The following is a 17,965-nucleotide window of genomic DNA, read 5'->3' on the forward strand; positions in this document are numbered from 1 at the left end:
GGTTCATGGAGGGAGGTTGCCAGGAAACAGGATTTATGCACCCAATGAATGCCTGGGCACAAGACTGCTCAGACTTTTTCAGGGTTCGGGTAACAGCTAAAGTTTGTCTCTGATACAGTTTCATTCCCAATATTTGCAAACAGGAGGAAGATGTGCGTTTTTTTAATGTTAGGAACATTTATCAGAGTGGGTTCTCTGTTCAAGATGGGTAGCTGTGTCTATAGCAGTAGAAAAGAGCAAGTGTCCAGTAGCACCTATAAGAATAACAAAATTTGTGGTAGGGTATGAGCTTTTGTGAGCCACAGCTCACTTCTTCAAATACCTGTTCTCTGTTGTTATTTGGTTTGACTGGCTGTAGTCTAATAATTCGTATGCTTTCACCTAGATTTGAATATACTTGGCTTGCAGTCTTGTCCATACACCAAACATGATCCCTAGAATTCTCAGAATATTCCCCTGTGTGGATTCTTTGATGTGCATCCTCTGAACGAAGCTCTTCCCACAGTCCAAGCATAAACTTCTTTTTGCCCTTGGGTGAACTCTCTGATGTGAAGGAAGTTTGGCTCTTCCTGGAAGTTGTTCCTCATTCCAAGCAATTTTATGGTTTCTTATCTGAATAGGGAGTACAAAGCAAAGTTCATTTGGTATTTGTTGCTCCCAGTAATGGGGTGGGGAGGCAAGTGGGGGAGACTCTAATACCTGAATAGCTTGGGGAAAGGAACACTGCCAGGAAAATCATCATTTATTATAACAATAACATTTTCATAGTAACAAATATTCAACAAATGTGTAAACTACACAGTAAAAAAGTTCTCAAACTACCAGCACCTGCATTTATATCCAATAAATATGTCAGATTTTGTCATCTGCTTACTGATTGACTGAAAGTTTCATTTTTCCTTTTTAAAAAAATCATGTTTGTAATCTGCCTTGGGTCCCAGTGAAAAAAGGCAGACTATAAATGAAAATAATGATGATAATAAAATAACAGTTCAAATAATGATACTTAGAAAATATAAGATACAGGATTCCAGCTAGCTGGCTTGTTAGCTAAATAGTAGATAGATAGAGAAATAGATATAAAATTGTTTAAATGTCTCTGTTCAATAGTATATCTGCCAATAGTGCATATAGTAGAGATGTATTAGTTCTTCAGTATCCTCAAAGAATTAATTCCGTCACAATTTAATTAATTCATTAATCCTCAGAGAATTCACTATTCATGTTCGCAGTCAGAGTTTCCAGTTATAAAAATTAAGGGTATAGAATTGTGCTTTGTTCTGGGATTTTTTTGTCCCAGCGCATTATAAATAATACTCATTTCTCAGTAAATTTATTACCAGAAGAATTCAATCTTAATCTTAATGTTAATTTTGACATTAATGCAAAATCCCAATTAGTGGAGATGGATTTGTCTTTTCCTCCAATATGCAGTACCAGGAATTTTGAGTGGGAATTGTAGGTAGCATGAAGCCTTCTACATCCCCACCTTGTCCTCCAACCTCCCACCACAGCAGATGTACTGGCGATTTACTTACTGATGGACACTGTGATGATCCTTACAATGGTCAGGACAGGAGCCACAGCCAAGAAGCCAATCCCTACATCAATGGCTCCCACACCAGACACTACATGTGAAATAAGGGGAAAAGAGCAAAACGATTTCAAATCCCCCTCTGTTATGGAAGAGAGTTTGATGCCCCTAAAAGATGGGAGTCACTTGCACAGGTTGAAAGCTCAGGTTTCAAACAGACGATCAGGCAGCCTCAAGTTTCAAAACCATCTTCTCTGTTTTCTTATTAGAATTTTAAAGGGAGGGGGAAAAGACATGACACAGACATACCTCCACCCCTTAAAAAGGTACTACAATACCTTTGAATAGCTAAGTCAAGTGGACATTGAAGGGTTAAGGACACTTTCACTTTCCTGCATGGTCCCAAGGCAAACTTGAGGCTGTATAATTTTGCATTTTATGGGCCGAGGAAGATGTCCTGTCTTGTATTTGAACCCTCAGCCAGGAGGATGGTTTATGTCAGGGTTGCCCAACCTGGTGCCTATGGGCACCATGGTGTCTGCTGACACTTTACCTGGTGCCCACCAAGTGTTTTTAGAAAGAAGGTGGGGCTGTTGCACAGCACAGCTTCTAATTGGCTACTAATAGGGTTGCCAGGTGTCTGGTTTTCACCCAGACAGTCTGGTATTTGGGGAACTGTCCAGAGAAAATGTTCTCCCCAGACCAGACATCTGGCCCCTCTCCTTCCCCTTTCCCTCTCCCTTCTCCGGCTGTGCAGTTCCATTGTCATGCTGGAGAAGTGGCCAGCCAGCCTGGGAGCCCAGCTCATCTCCTGCAGCTGTGCAATGCCACCCAGAAATGACAAGTATGGAGTTGGATGATGATATCCCTTCCTGCTGAGATCAGTAAAAATCACCTGTTTGTAGGAGGAGGGGGAAGAAACACACAATCCCTCCTAGGGTTGCTAGTCTCCTGATGGGGGCAAGATGTCCTCCAGATCCAATTTCTGGCCATTGGGAAGTGAGGTCACACCTCTAGTAACTGCTGCTTTCAGCAATTCCTAGAAATGCATGATGTCACTTCCTCAGTTCCCCTGGAAGTGATCTCACACTGTCATAAATGACCAGCCCACATGACTTTCCCCTCCAGGTGTCCTGCTGGTTGCCAAGCCAAGCCTGGCTATCCTAATCCATCCTTATCAAATATTTTCCGTGTTTACTTACCCAGGAACAAAATGAGAATCCCAGAGAGCATCAGGGTGATAACCAGGCCATCAAAGAACAGGCTGTCACTGGACACTGAATATACGATGGGAGACAGAAAAGGGAAATGGCAGAAGGGAACTCAGTTCCACACAAACACACCCCATCATGAGAATGGGTATTAGGCTGCAGAAAGCACAAACTTGCCTTGTCACCTGTGCTGAAAGGTGATGCGGTTAAGTCATTTTAGACTGAGGACAAGCTACCTGAGTATTTTGGCCCCACTCTGTCTGAGACCCCTCTGTCTCACTTCCAGGATTGTCAACTTTGGGTTTGGGAAATCTTGGAGATTTGGAGGGTGGAGCCTAGGGAAGGTGGAATTTGGGGGAGGGACCTCAGTGAGGGATTATTTATTTATTTATTTATTGCATTTCTAGACCGCCCTCCCCGTCAGACTGGCTCATGGCAGTGTAACAGCATAACAATTTGTAACATACAGTTTTAAAACAACAAAAACATTATAAAAACATTAAAACACTATTCCATATACAATGCCATGTGATTCTATAGTCTGCTGTCTATTGCCTCCAGGGGAACGGATCTCTGTAGTCTGGAGATCAGCTGTAATTCTGGGAAATCTCCAGGGCACCACCTGGAGGCTGGCAACCCTACCCACTTCCCAAGGCCCATCTGCTCATTCCTCTGTCACATTTTGCTTCCCTCCCCTTCCCAGAGGATCCACCAAAGGGGTCCATCATCTCCGGTGCTTGGACAGGTCCATATGGAGCTCTCAGACTATGGATCTCAGATAATGAATTGGGTCTCCTTAGAGGAATGTGGGAGATGCACAATGAGATGAGAGGGTTGATTCATAATACAGTTAATTTTAAAAAATAAACTTGTTTGTACCCTACCCGGGAATTTGAGAGGAGTGGGCTTGGAAGCGAAAGTCTCCCATCCAAGCACTGGCTTCAGCCGCTACACCTCCCAGACTTTCCCACTCACCACAGACTGTTCCTGCTGCTCCTTTTAAAATAGGAGATGAAATACTTACAGATTAAAAAGAAAATGATCCTCATCTGGTTCAGCAGGCTAGGATGATCCTTCGCGATGATCTTGACAACCGGTTCTGTTAAGAGTAACAGGAGGGGAGGGCTTCAGATGTTGGATGGAAGGGTGCCTACCTCATGTTAGTGTTGGGCCCTGTGCAGGCTCTGTTGGATTTGGGGTGTACTTTGCCCATGATGGCTTGGGAGAGGAGGGAAAGCAGTGTTGCCAACTCTGGGGTGGACAATTCCTGGAGACTTTGGGATGGAGCAGGGTATAATACCATTGAGTCCACCCTCCAAGGCTGCTATTTCCTTCAGGTGAATTGATCTCTGTAGTCTGGAGATCTGTTGTAATTCCAGAAGATCTCCAGACCCCACCTGGAGGTTGGCAGCAACCGCCTCTGGTGGGTGTTGGATCACTCTCCCACTCAGCAGTGGCCCAATCCTGACCATTTTGGGCCCATTTTTGGCTATTTTCAGCCCCTTTTTACCATTTTGGGCACAAGTTCTGCCCTGAATGGCCAGGATTGGGTCCAAAACAGCCAGGATAGGTGATGTCAGGGGGTGGGGCATATGCAAATCAGTTATGCTAATGACACATACCCAGTGCTGGTAAAGGATGTGGCATATGCTAATGAGGTGTGCTAATGAGTTCCTCCAACTCTTTTTTTACGAAATGACCCCTGGATATACCCATTCCTTCGCTTATGAGAAATATATGATTCTTCTGTGAGAGCTCTTGCTGTATAATGCATGTTACTTTAAAAAAATTAAATTAATTTTTTTATTAATTTGGAATGTTGTGTTTTATATATTTTAGGTTTATTGTTTATACCTTTTGTGTTGTACTGTTAACCATTTAAATAAAGAAAATAAAATGAAAGACCAAAAAAAATAAAATTTTAAGGGTAAGTAAAGGTCAGCCAATGTTGTGTAATAGTTATAGCCTTGGATGTAGACGGAGGAGACTGGGTTCAAATTCCCACTAAGCCATGAACCTCTGACTGACCTTGGGCAAGCCATTCTCTCCTGGCAAACTTACCCCACAGGGTCAGAGTGAGGATAAAACGGTGGGAAAGAAACCCACGTTCCTCATTGCACTCTTTGGAAGAAGGGTGGGATAAAAATCTAATGACAGAGAGATAGTGGGGAAGGATGGGGGAAGGGAAGATGGCAGGGGACAGCCAGGAGAAAGAATCACAGAACCCGCCACCCCCACATCAAATACTTTCCACTTACTTATCACAAAGACAATGAGTCGAGCCAGAAGAAGAAAGTTCGTCAAGATGATCACCACATGGAGGAACTTCACACAGAAGACAAAAGCTGAAATGAGGGAGGGGGGAGTAAAATGATGAAGGGAGAATGCCTCAGTCCAACCATCTTCCCCTTCTGGGGAGGTGAGGCTCCTCTGAGGGCCAAGCTACACATGACGAATGACACTTGAACGGCAAGTGGATTGAGTGGAGGGCAAGTGAACAGGGAGAAATACACTTGCCATTCAAGTGTCATTCGTCATGTGTAGCTTGGCCCTGAGTCTGAACGTCAAAGAGCACACAGAGAGAAAGTGAGGGACGCATGACTGATTGGGCCCTAGTCATTCTTACTATGAATTAAAACTCATGGACAGAGAATCAGCAGAGTTCTTAGGATTACACTGTAAAAATGGTAAGAGTAAAGTGACTTTAACAAGCCTCCACTAGCCACCAGTCAGGGATGGTCTAGTTTTTGATTTTCTATATTGAACAGGGGGTTGGAATAGATGACCTCTCATGCACCTTCTAGCTCTAGAACTGTGTGACTTTCCCTCCATTATAAGACAAAATCTTAACCGATCAGAAGGGGGGAAACTGGGGGACACGCAGACCTGAAGTTATCCTCTTGACATTTGCATCCCAAAAATGAATTTGAAAGTTAATGTAAACAAACAAACGACTAGGCCTTGAACCAGGCAGAGCTTGAAAGAGAGAAGGAAGTTTTCAAAGTAATGTGTGCATTAGAAAAAGATTTTTTTTAAATCTTTCCAACTTAAAAGCAACTCCTTTCAATTAATAAATGACACAAAGACACTTTATTTTTCGTCCTGCTCCTTTCTGATGCTAGCAAATCCACTGTGGCCTTCAATACACAGCTCGTTGCCAGGCAACCACATTCATTTCCCTGAAACTCAAGTGGTGTTCTTTGGAAATGTATTAGGGGGTTTCTCAGGAGAGGAAATCTTTCCCTGAAGAGGCAGCTGATTCTACCTCTGAACATACCCAAGAATTCTTTGCACAGTGCAAAGGCCCCAGTGAGGTTCTTCTCTTCATTTAAGCAATTTGAGGAAAGGGGGCAGCCCCCCCCCTCAAATGCCCTGGCTCGAAACTGAGTGATACACCACCCTCTCCTGCTTACCTGGCAACAAGCCGACCGACCCAAGGGCGCCCATCAAGGTGCCAAAGAACAGTGAGGCTATCTGGGGGTCTTCCATCTCTGCTCCCCACTTTCTCCCTGCCTGGGACCAAGCAGTCCCTCTTCCAAGACCTCCTCTGAAATCCATTGCGGACAGACAGGCTCTGCTCAACCAGTTTACCTGGGGAGGGAAACGAAAGTCGAAACAGGTTTCAGGGAAAGGGAATGACTTCATCTCAAATTCAACTGGGGAAACACACTTGGCTTGGCTTGAGGCAAGGGTGCCCTCCAGTGCCGAATGGGCAATTTTTCTTTGCTGATGGAGGTATTTATCTTATGCAGATATTCCAGCTTTGCTTGTCTAAGGACATTTTAAAAATTACTGTGTTGATTATCTTATGTAGTTCTTCCTTTCAATAACCTTTCTATACAGTTTTATCACCTCTTTTCTCCAAAGAGCTTAGGGTAATGTACCTGGCCTCCTCCCACATTTTGTCCCTCACAACAACCCTGTGAGGTAGGTTCGGCTGATAGAGAGTGCTTGGCCCAAGTTCTCCCAGCGAGCTTCCATAGCAGAGTGGGGATTCGAACCTGGCTGCCCCAGATCCTTGTCTGAAACTGTAATCACTGTGCCGTGCTAGAGTTCCCACAGGCAACATCCCGCCGCCATCTGGTTGTAAAGTCTCTGTGGCGATCACGTGCAGTCCATATTGTCTAGTTTGGGCCTAAGGTTGTGTGCCTTCACTAACAAATATTGATCATGATCTACATCTCATTCATCTAGCGTTTGGAGATTGGTTGTAATTCTAGGAGGTCTCCAGGTCCCCCTGGAGATTGGCAACCTCCATCTGAGATGGCCATGAAATAGTCTCCTTCAGATAAATGAGACGAGTGCTGGGGAGAGTCAGTAGGAAAAAGAACCAGTCAGGAATCAGTGCTTTACTCTTTGCTTGGATCTTGTTTTAAACTGTTGTAATATATCCCACCTTTCTGGCAGTTTGTAAGCTTTAAGTATAAATAAATTCATCTGCCTCCTGGATATATATTCAATTGCATCTGAAGAAGTGAGCTCTGATTCACCAAAAAATTATTCTGGAATAATTTTTGATACTCTTTGAAGTGCCTTTGATATCCCTGTAGGATCAAGAATTAGGAGCCTGCTTGCCTGCCTCCGTGCTCTGAATTGACAACAATGGGAAAACCACACAAATGTGTGCATTTCCCCTGTGGAAAACACTTGGATTTTTAAACCAGTGTCTAGAACTCTGGTCTGCCAGAAAAGCACCAGTTCAGATATAACAGCAAATTATGGGTCAGTATAGAAGTTGATACAATTATCTTGTGATTCAAGTGGCCTGGGGTGGGAGACTCAGGGTTGCCAGCTCCAGGTTGGGAAATTTCTGGAGATTTGGGGGGTGGAGCCTGGAGAGGGCAGCGTTTGGAGAAGGGAGGGAAGGGACCTCAGCAGGTTATAATGCCATAGATGGTACCCTCCAAAGCAGCTATTCTCTACAGGGGAATTGATTTCTGTCATCTGGAGATCAGTTGTAATTCTAGATCTCCAACCATCACCCAGAGGCTGGCAACACTAGCGTGGAGGGAAGCAAACCGAGCTTGAAATTCGTTAGCAGAGGAGCAAACTCAGTTTGCCACTGCATCTGATTTTGTTTATGTTTGTTCAATCACCAATAGATAGAAAACTGCTGGAATTTGAAATGTGTTTTTTTCTTCTAATTTTGTAGTGGGATTTGAATTATGTGCTCAATTGCCCACGGCGCCAGGATACAAAACAGCATTACTACAAATCTCCAGGAATTTCCCAAACAGGAGTTGGCAACCCACACGGTTGTAAGACCCCATCTGGAGGTTGGCACCCATTGCCAGCCTCCAGGTGGAGCTTAATGATGTTCCAGAATGACAACTGAGCTCCAGACTATAGAGATCTGTTCCCATGGAGGAAACCACAGATTTATGGGACATTATACTCCACAGAGGTCCCTCCTGTTCCCAACCCCTTCTTTCCTCAGGCTCCACCCCCAAATCTTCTGGAATTTTCAAACCCAGAGTAGGCAAGACTGTACTCAGCACTCTGCTGGTTCGACTCCCACTACAGCCCTGAGTTTGGTAGGTGGCCTGAGATAAGCCACTCCCCTCAGCCCCACCTCCCCAGCTGGATTGTGGAGATAATAACAACACTGACCTTGTTTACTGCTCTGAGTGGGGTAGTAATCTGTCTAGAAGAGTGGTATATAAGCACAGATATTATTTTTGTTGTTGTTATTATGTAACCACAGCCAGCTCTTTCATCTCTGAAATTAGTGGGGTCTAAAAGAAAGGCACCTTTCTCCCAACTCTTAAAAAAGTATTAAGCCATATTTATTAAAGTAAGAATTATTGTTATTCTTTCTCTCTATCAGTGGATGGGTAAAGGGTTAAGAAGGCGACAGAGCTGAATTTCCTAGACAGAAGACTAAGGGAGAGGGGGAAATACTGAAGTCCTCCACCGCCGCTGCCTCCCATTTGGGGATTTCTCTTTCCTTGTAGAAGAGGAGCGGGGACTGGAGGATGCCTGGACAGGTAAAGAACTGCAAGGTGGGGAGAGAGGAGGTCCCTGCTGAATAGGCAGCCCTTCAAGGAGGGGGGGTGTCTTTCTGGGTCCCACGTGCAGAGCAGGGCCAGGAAGCCTCTTCTCTGTTCTGAAGGAGGCTTGCCAGCACTGGCTCTCAATCTGTCCCCTGGAGCTGACTTGGGAGTGGATCTGCAGCCAGGAGGGAGTCTCAGAGCAGAACCACAAGTGACAAAAGGCACAGATTGGACACTGGTCTGCTTCCCTCAAGTTTTGATGGGAAATGGAGGCAGCTTGGCGGAATATTGGACAAGTGACAGTTGAAAAGTCCATTGGACAGCAGTCAGAGAGCCAGGCTGCGAGACCAGGATGCCTACATTTCCCATCAAAACTTGAGGGAAGCTGACAAGTGTCCAATCTGTGTCAGGCGTCACTTGTAGTTCTGCTCTCATTATGTGGGGTCCAGGACAGATCCCTGCAATATCCCTCCTCACCTAATCGCTCCGGAGTAAGGCAGGGTAGGTTATCTCCTGGACACTTGGCAACCCTCCTTTAAAGGCAAGTGGTTCTCATACTGGACAGGGAAATAGAGCTGGCTTCGTGGGGATCTCCAGCAGTCTGCAATTGAAAGGAGGGGCTAAGAGGAAATGGAAGGAGCGCTGGGGGCAAAATCAAATAACTGGTGGTTTGGGGGGGGGGTATAATTTCACCATCCCTTCTCCAGAAAGAAATCCCCCCCTTATGATAAAAATGTCCAGTCCCTTGAAAAGAGGCTTAACATGTGGAAATGGGCAGCTGAAACTTTCAATGGCACGGAAGTAAACGACATCATCAGGTATATAGGGTTGCCAATTCTAAGCTGAGAAATTCCTGGAGATTGGTGGCACTCGAGGAGGGCAGATATTGGAGAGGGAAGGGTGTGGTGGTGTAGAGTCTACCCTCCAAAGCTGCTGTTTTCTCCAGGGAAACTGCTCTTGGTTGTTTGTTTGGTTGTGTGTTTATGTCATTTACAGTCCGCCTTTCTCACTGAGACCCAGGGCCAAGCTACACATGACTAATGACACTTGAACAGCAAGTGGATTGAGTGGAGGGCAAGTGAACACGGAGAAGTACACTTGCCATTCAAGTGTCATTCGTCATGTGTAGCTTGGCCCTCAGTATGAGTTTAGAACAATCAGTATCAAGGACATTTCCATACAGTATCAAGGACATTTCCACACAACGTCATGGACATTTTCATAAACAATGCCATAGGGTAAATATAAACACGTTTACAAAGTCCTACCATTAGCAAGGATCCAATACAGAGTAGAAGAAATGCTGAAACTGAACAAAATGAATTCTAGGACTGACATTAGACAACATGAAGCATGGTAGTGCAAAGGATTACATATTTAAAGCAGCAGATAGTATGTAAGGCAACATGGTGAAGTCTATGGTCCCTAACTCATTACTGAAGCACCTGAGACCCCATCCCTACAATACAGCTCTCCTATCTGAGTAAAAAGCCTTTATGAATAATCCTGTTTTGCATCGTTTGTGGAAAGCCAGGAGAGCGGGGATGAGTTGAGATGGGAGAAGCCCTCCTGCAACCTTGCGGCATCATATGGATGGCTGAAGGAACCCATATCAGGCATCCTCTTTCCTTCTTGCTGTCTGTGGACCTCCACCTTTCCTTGAATGGGCAATGTTTTGAGTCAGAAATAAAAAGTGCAGGTCTATTTTCTAAAAATCCACTGTTTTGGCCACCCCACAAGTTCACTCAATGGTTTCAGACAACTTATAGATCTCCCAGCCTCACTCGTCCCTCTCCATCTGCAAAATGGAGATCATAACATTGACCTATTTTGTAAGGGTGCTGTAGGGATTTCTGAGACCTGTGTACATGAAGTGCTTGTGAGGTAGGTAAGGCTGAGTATTTGTGACAGGCCCATGGTCGCCAAAAAGCTTCCATGGTACAGCGTGGGGATTGAAACTTGGAGCTCCCAGATCACAGCCCAGCACTCTAACCACTACATCACACTGGCTCTCAATGCATATCAAATCAATGTGTGCATAAAGGGAAGAAGAGACATGAGCATACTACCGCCTCCCCTGCCTAGGCGCAGTATGGGAGCATAGCATCTACATGTGTAGGCCTCTTCGCCATGACTGAAACACACCATGCTCATATGCTCATTGTGTAATTTATTTCCACAGTTTCTGACAGAAACATTACTAAGTGGCCACCCAGGATGAAAATGGAAGAGCAAGGCACTACAATACAGGAGGCATCAGAGGGGATAGGAAAATCCCCTCTCGTCCTCCAGGCAGGGAGTATCGGGGAGTTCCTGACAAAGAGACCAGGAAATCTGATGCATCAGCAACAGAGGGAGGGTTCCCTTTCCCTTGTACAGTGGGACACTCAGTGGCAGAAGTTCCTCAGGATGCTGGAGTCCTCTCCATCTCCATGGGGAATCCCACAGGTGCCAGAGAAACCTTCACCCTGGAATGAGGCCAAGGCCTTTCTGACCGCCTTCGAGCAAGTAGCTGAAGCCTGTCAGTGGCCTGAGGAAGAGTGGGTGACCCGGCTCCTACCAGCCCTCAGCGGAGAAGCCAAGATGGCCTACATCAGCCTGGATGTCAGAGACAGAGAGGATTATGGGAAGGTGAAGGCAGCCATCTTGCGAGAGGATGCCCTGAGCCGGGAGAAGCGGCGTCAAGAGTTCAGGTGTTTCTGCTACCAGGAGGCTGAGGGGCCGCAGGGCGCTTACAGCAGACTGCGTGAAATCTGCCACGGGTGGCTGAGAGTGGAGAATCAGACCAAGGAGCAGATCCTGGAGCTCTTGATCCTGGAGCAGCTGCTGACCATCTTGCCCCTGGAGATCCAGAGCTGGGTGAGAGAGCAGGGGCCTGAGACCTGCTCCCGAGCGGTGGCCCTGGCTGAGGAGTTCCTCTTAAGACAGCGAGAGGCCAAGAGGCAGGAAAAGGAGGTGAGGCCATTCTGCTACATGGGCCCTGTGGGAGGGCCTGGAGAGGAGCAGGGGCTAAGATCTCTGTTGGTACCAGGAGGTTGAAGGGGAACAACAGGGCATGAGTGACTGACTGATCCGTTGCCTCTGCATTCTGCAAGCTCAGTCCAGATGAGTTGGGGGGATACTATCTCTCAGTCCAGGATAAAATGATTAAGCTGCTTCGGATGGGGATCATATTCTCACTTAACAGAGCAGAACCTCATATATTTTTGCAGTTATTTTAAATTATTTATTTACAATATTTATACCCCACCTTTCTGTTTTCATTAGAACCACCAAGGTAGCTAACACATTAAAAATGTATGCAATAAAAAAACAAATCTTTAAAACAATTAAAACAAAAACTAAAATGCATCACTCACACAATTAAAACTAAACTAAAATGCACATAACATAAAACTGGCAATTTAGAAACAGGGCAGGGCAACAATTAAAATGGGGGGTTAAAAAGTTAGGGAAACTTTGGAATAAATTAATCAAGTTAAGCAGATAGATCACAGTGTCTGTGAGTGTGCCAGCTGGATCTCTCCTTCTCATGTGAATCGGGCTGATTCCTAGTTTCCTTTTTTTGTTTCTGGCCCCCAAAAGTTATTCCTCAAAAGTTTGTATCTTCATGAAGAAAACTCCTGATTTCTTCCTATTTCATTCCAGTGGATCAACTCCACTCAGGAGGACTGTGGAACTCTCCCTTCTGTTGCAACCCCCCCAGACTCAGCTCTGATGCTCTGCCCTGAAAGAGTTCTTCCCTGCTTTTGTAGGTACCTTTGAAGGAGGCAGTGGCTGGGGGCATCCCCAAGGCAGGCCAGCCTACATCTGAGAACAAGCAGCGACAGCTGTCTGTGGACATCAAGAAAGAAAATGGTGGAATTGCCAGCCTGCGGGGTAAGGAAGGAGGGAGGCCTTCTGGGGCCTGAGATCTGGAATGCTTGGAAGCTCCTTCTGGGGCCAAGCTCAACACTGGCTCCTTAGGGGGGCTCTTCTGCCTTTAAATTCTGCAGACTGCTAATCTGTGCGGGCAGCGGAGGTTAGGAGGGCTCCCACTTTCCTGGCATTCCACAAACTGAGTAAAATTGAATTATTCAAGAGGACATTTTCATGAAGATTATATTATAGGCTATATTATAATGGAATGGTTCAGGAAGATGCATGAAAGGAAAAGGACAGTTGTATAACTATTGGTTCTTGTATGTATTATCCTCCTGTTACATAATTTCTACTTCATTATACACGTTGTGTTAATACTTTTGTTTCAGCTTTGTTCCAGATTTTCACTTAGTTTTAGATCTCTGCCATCCCCAACATATTACATTGCATATTTGACGTCCTATCCTGTTGATTGCATTGATATATACCGTGTAATTCAGCTTGTCTCAGTGAGAAAGGCAGACTATAAATAATATAAATTAAATATATTATAACTAGCAACAGAGCCCATTGTAAAAATAAATACAACAGGCTCTAGCAGTGGGGCCAAGGCCCAGCTGCCACCACAGAAGTAGTGGGAAGGCTGCATGGGTGGGGGGAGGCTGGTGCTGCACCTTAGTCCCCGCCAGCTCGGCAATCCTGCAGCTGCTACGAAGGCAGCAGGAAGGCCATGTGGGGGGGCTCCTCGTGCTGCACCTCCCCACTCACTCTGCAAGAAGGCCTCTGAGGGGCTGTGAAGGCGACAGGGAAGTGCTCCCATGCTCCGCAGCGGCCCGTTCCAGGCCAATTCAGGCTCAATCTGGGACAATTTGGGCCACTGAGGAGCAGCGGCCCGTTCCAGGCCAATATGGGCCCGATCCAGGTTGATTTGGCTTGATATAGGCCGAATCAGGCCTGAATCGGCCCTGCCCCATGGAGCATGGGAGCGCTCCTGGGGGCGGCCATGGCCCGTGCGATGATGTCACTTCCCAGAAGTGATGTCATCACACAGGCTCAGGAGTGCCCCCACCTTCTGATATTAGGCAGACGGCAATCTGAGAGATGCCTTCTTACTGGTGGCACAAAAACTGTGGAACTCTCTCTATAGAGAGTCTGTTCACTTCTGTTTGCCATCTACTGCCAGCAGATGAAGGCTTTTTAGCTTTATTTGGTGTTCCCTTTTCCTGACCAATATTTTTAGTTGTTGGTTCTATGTCTTTTAGCTCTGGTTTTAATTGTTTTAATGTTTTTTGTTTTAATGGTTTTTAAGATGATATATTATGTTTGTTTCAATTTGTTAGCTGCCTTGGTGGCCCTGATGAGGGCAGAAAAGTACGGGGGAGGGATTTTGTTAAATAAATAAATGACTGGCTATAAATTAAAATGTGGCAACCAGAAACAGAAGGATTGTAAGCATCAGGAATTAAAAGCAGTTAAAGGACACCACTGAATCCTCCAATTTTTCAAAACCAACACAGATTTTTGGTGAGAGAAACTGGCTTTGGAGGAAGGAGGTCGTTCATGATTTTGCAGTCGAAATCATGCTTGCTCCTTGGTGGGATATTGCCCACGCACTTGGGGCAGAAACCAGGTTCTGCCAAAGGAAACAAAAGACACAGAAACAGGAGTGCCTGGTTTGACACTTGTTAACTGGATCTCTTGGGATTTTTTCTTGGGCAGGTGATATGCAGGAGAATGAAAATGATGGGAGATTAGAAGCCTTACTGTTGGGATCATGCAAGAATGAAGATTTGAAAGGAAACATTGTGAATCGAGAGGGGCGAAAGAGACAGGACAGAAGCCGCATGGTGGCAAAGAGGGATAAACCCCTTCCTTGCCAAGGAGTGCAATTCCAGGACATTCCGGTCCAAGGAGAAAAGGTAATCCAAAAGAAGAGGAACAAGGGCCTTAGTGCTCACTGGAGGATCCAAGCAGGGGGAAATTGGAAAGACAGCATGGATTCAAAGAGCTTCGGTCAGAGCATGAACTTTATTTCACCTCAACAGAATCATCCAGTAGACAAGCGGTATAATTGCTCAGAGTGTGGGAAGAGCTTCAGTCGGAGAACGACTCTTGCTTCCCATCAAAGAATTCATGCAGTGGAAGAGCCAGATAAACTTCCAGAGTATGGAAGGATCTCCAGTGGGAGATTACCCCAACAAGAGCATCAGATAATCCACACAGGAGAGGAACAGCATCAACACAGAGAGGCTGGGAAGAGCACGGGCAATTGTATAAGTCTTCCCAGGCATCAAATTACACACACTGGGGAGAAACGGTTTAAATGCTCAGTGTGTGGAAACAGATTTAAGTGGCCCTCACAACTGCAGCAGCATCAGGTAATCCACACAGGGGAGAAACCTTACGGATGCGCAGAGTGTGGAAAGAGCTTCTGTCACCGCATCAGCCTCACAGTGCATCAAAGAACGCACACTGGGGAGAGACCTTACCAGTGCTCAGAGTGTGGAAAGAGGTTCAGTCGGATATCATGCCTTCAGCAACATCACAGAATCCACACAGGGGAGAAACCTTATGAGTGCTCACAGTGCGGAAAGAGATTTGGATTCAGTTCCCACCTTCAGCGGCATCAAAGGATCCACACGGGGGAGAAACCGTATCTGTGCTCAGAGTGTGGAAAGAGGTATAGTCAGGCAACGCACCTTCGCCAGCATCAAAGAACCCATATACCAAAAAAAAACATAGTTGTCTCTGCCCTCGTTGTCCAGCCGGCCAACTAAGCTCTTACTCCCAAGCCTTGTTCTCTATGTACAGTGGTAGATGTTCACTAGAGACAGGGCTTTTTTAGTGGCGGCACCTCACTTGTGAAATGCTCTTCCCCTTGAGGCCAACCTGGTGCCCACGCTACTTTCTTTTAGGTGCCAGGCACAATTGTTTGTTTCCCTAGTCTTTTAACTGAACATTAAGCATTGTTTTATAGTCTGTTTTAAGCTGCTTCATGTTTTATGTTGTTTTTCTGCTATGCTCTGTGTGGATTTTAATAACTTGCAATGATACTTTGTGTTTTTATTATGTTTTATTTTGAAAGCTGCCTCAGGCAGATTCTTTGGAGAGGCGGTTCTGAAATTCTCTAAATAAATAAAATAAACAAACTTCCACAAGATCTCTTTATCCAAAGATGTTATCTACTAATAAATTATTGGCATAGATTTAAGCCCTGAAGAGATGTCTAAAATTACAATCTTGAGCCACATTTAAAATACAGGATTTAAGGAAGGTTTTTTTATGTATAGGTTTTGTATATGAATTCAGTTTATGTCCTCCTATAATGTGATTATTGCAGATTTTGAATTGTGTTATTTTTTCTTTTATTTCATGTCTTTCTAGTTTTTAAATTAAAAAAAATATTTATGCTATTTATAGTCCCCCTTTCTCACTGGGACTCAAGCGGATTGCGCAGAGTATGACAATACAATCAACAGGATGGGACAACGCAATAAGATTTGGATTATACTTATCGGGAACTAACCTAAAATATGAACTAAACTGAAGCAAAACTTAAGTATTAATATGATACATTAAATGATGCAAAAATCACAATAGTATCCTACTTACAACAAGAGAGTACGGATTATTCTCGGCAGTATAGACTGCAGACCCTCACCCTTTACCCTGGTATCTTTCTGGACTGTTTTGCTGTAGCACAGCCCTATTACCTGCGTAGAAAAGCCCTCTTGAATAATTTAGTTTTGCGTAGTTTGCAGAAAGCCAGGAGAAATCAAGCCAGAACTGCAGAGACAATTACAGGTCTTGAAAGTAAATAAAGACAAGAACGAATAGTGTATGTTTTGTCGAAGGCTTTCACGGCCGGAGAACGATGGTTGTTGTGGGTTTTCCGGGCTGTATTGCCGTGGTCTTGGCATTGTAGTTCCTGACGTTTTGCCAGCAGCTGTGGCTGGCATCTTCAGAGGTGTAGCACCAAAAGACAGAGATCTCTCAGTGTCACTGTGACACTGAGAGATCTCTGTCTTTTGGTGCTACACCTCTGAAGATGCCAGCCACAGCTGCTGGAGAAACGTCAGGAACTACAATGCCAAGACCACGGCAATACAGCCCGGAAAACCCACAACAACCAGTGTATGTTTTGCTGAAGATTCATCAAAGTAATCGTTTTTATTCATATATTATTGTGTTATTTTGCTATTTAATATTTCTTCCAATGACACTTAAAAGTAGATATTGCTGGAACATGTGGAATTATTTAGAGTTTCTGAATGTCTACAACATAAAGTGCAATATCCACTCATTACGATTGTTTTTGTCTTCTACAATGCAATGGAGGGATGGGGTAATTGTTCTCTGTTTCATTAGAATCTTCCATGCATCTGCATAGTGGCTGCTTGAGTGTGGGGCTAAAAAGCACCCTTTCTTTGTCCCCTGGTTAGGTGTTGCCTTCTTATCTAGGGACAGAAGCTTCATACTTTTCTTTGGAATCCGATCCCATTCTGTTTCTTTGCTATGCCTCTTTAAACTAAAAGGTACCCATCACTGAACATTTAAAAAGCCAATTTTAGCGTAAACATTTACTTTAAAGGATTTTTTTCCTGTTAACATTAGGAAAGCAGAGAGAGAGAGAGAGAGTCATATGTCTTTGAAAAATCTTTATAATTTTTCATTTTACACATTAGGTAGTTATTTGCAACATACCCCAGGTTCCCTCATTTAAAGAGCAAGGTCTCCAATGAGCCCTACACCTGTTTGATACATTTAAAGACCAACTAGCTGGGTGGAGGTTGTCTGAACAAGTTCTTAGGGACCTCACAAAAGTCTCCCGGGAGCATCTCGAGTGGGACAGGAGGAGTAGTTTCATCTTGCTGCCCACCCCTGCATTCCATGGACTGAAAAACATTTGCTATTCAACCAGTATGTTGGGTTCGGAGACGGGTACCTTAGGAGATCTCTTGGGGTGGTAGCGTGGCGGTGTGGTTTAGTCTCACTCCAAACATGTGTACCCCACAAACTCAAAAGCTATTCCTGTTGGTCCAAGGCAAGGAGACATGTTCAAAGAGGGGTCACAGGAATCCCTTAAGGTGTCTCTTGGGAGGCCATGATGGAGGATGGTGTGGTTTAACTTCAGTCCCCACTTTGACCAAATTGAAACCCATTCCTTTTGATCCAGGATGATGGGATGAGTTCATAGAGGGATCACACATTCTCTCCCCCCACCAAGGATTCCAGGAGATGAGGTGCTATCATCTATCCAACTATCCAACTTTCTACCTGTTCATCCTACAAACTCAAAACTGTTTCACATTGTTCAAAAGCAATGAGATGAGTTTGTTTGGGGTGTGTGTGTGTCACATGACATC

General features: G+C 44.8%; 1 protein-coding gene across 1 annotated transcript; it reads left to right on the top strand.

Annotated features, from left to right (window-relative positions):
• The first annotated feature begins 8,645 nt into the window (after positions 1–8,645).
• LOC129327070 (zinc finger and SCAN domain-containing protein 31-like) lies at positions 8,646–16,469 on the top strand. The gene is made up of 4 exons (XM_054975495.1): positions 8,646–8,732; positions 10,921–11,693; positions 12,494–12,617; positions 14,319–16,469. Exons 2-4 carry the CDS (start codon positions 10,956–10,958, stop codon positions 15,374–15,376), a joined length of 1,920 nt encoding a protein of 639 aa, XP_054831470.1. The 5' UTR covers positions 8,646–8,732; positions 10,921–10,955; the 3' UTR covers positions 15,377–16,469.
• The last annotated feature ends 1,496 nt before the right edge of the window (positions 16,470–17,965 follow it).

This window comes from Eublepharis macularius, chromosome 4 (genome assembly GCF_028583425.1).
Source record: "Eublepharis macularius isolate TG4126 chromosome 4, MPM_Emac_v1.0, whole genome shotgun sequence".
Taxonomy (NCBI): Eukaryota; Metazoa; Chordata; class Lepidosauria; order Squamata; family Eublepharidae; genus Eublepharis; species Eublepharis macularius.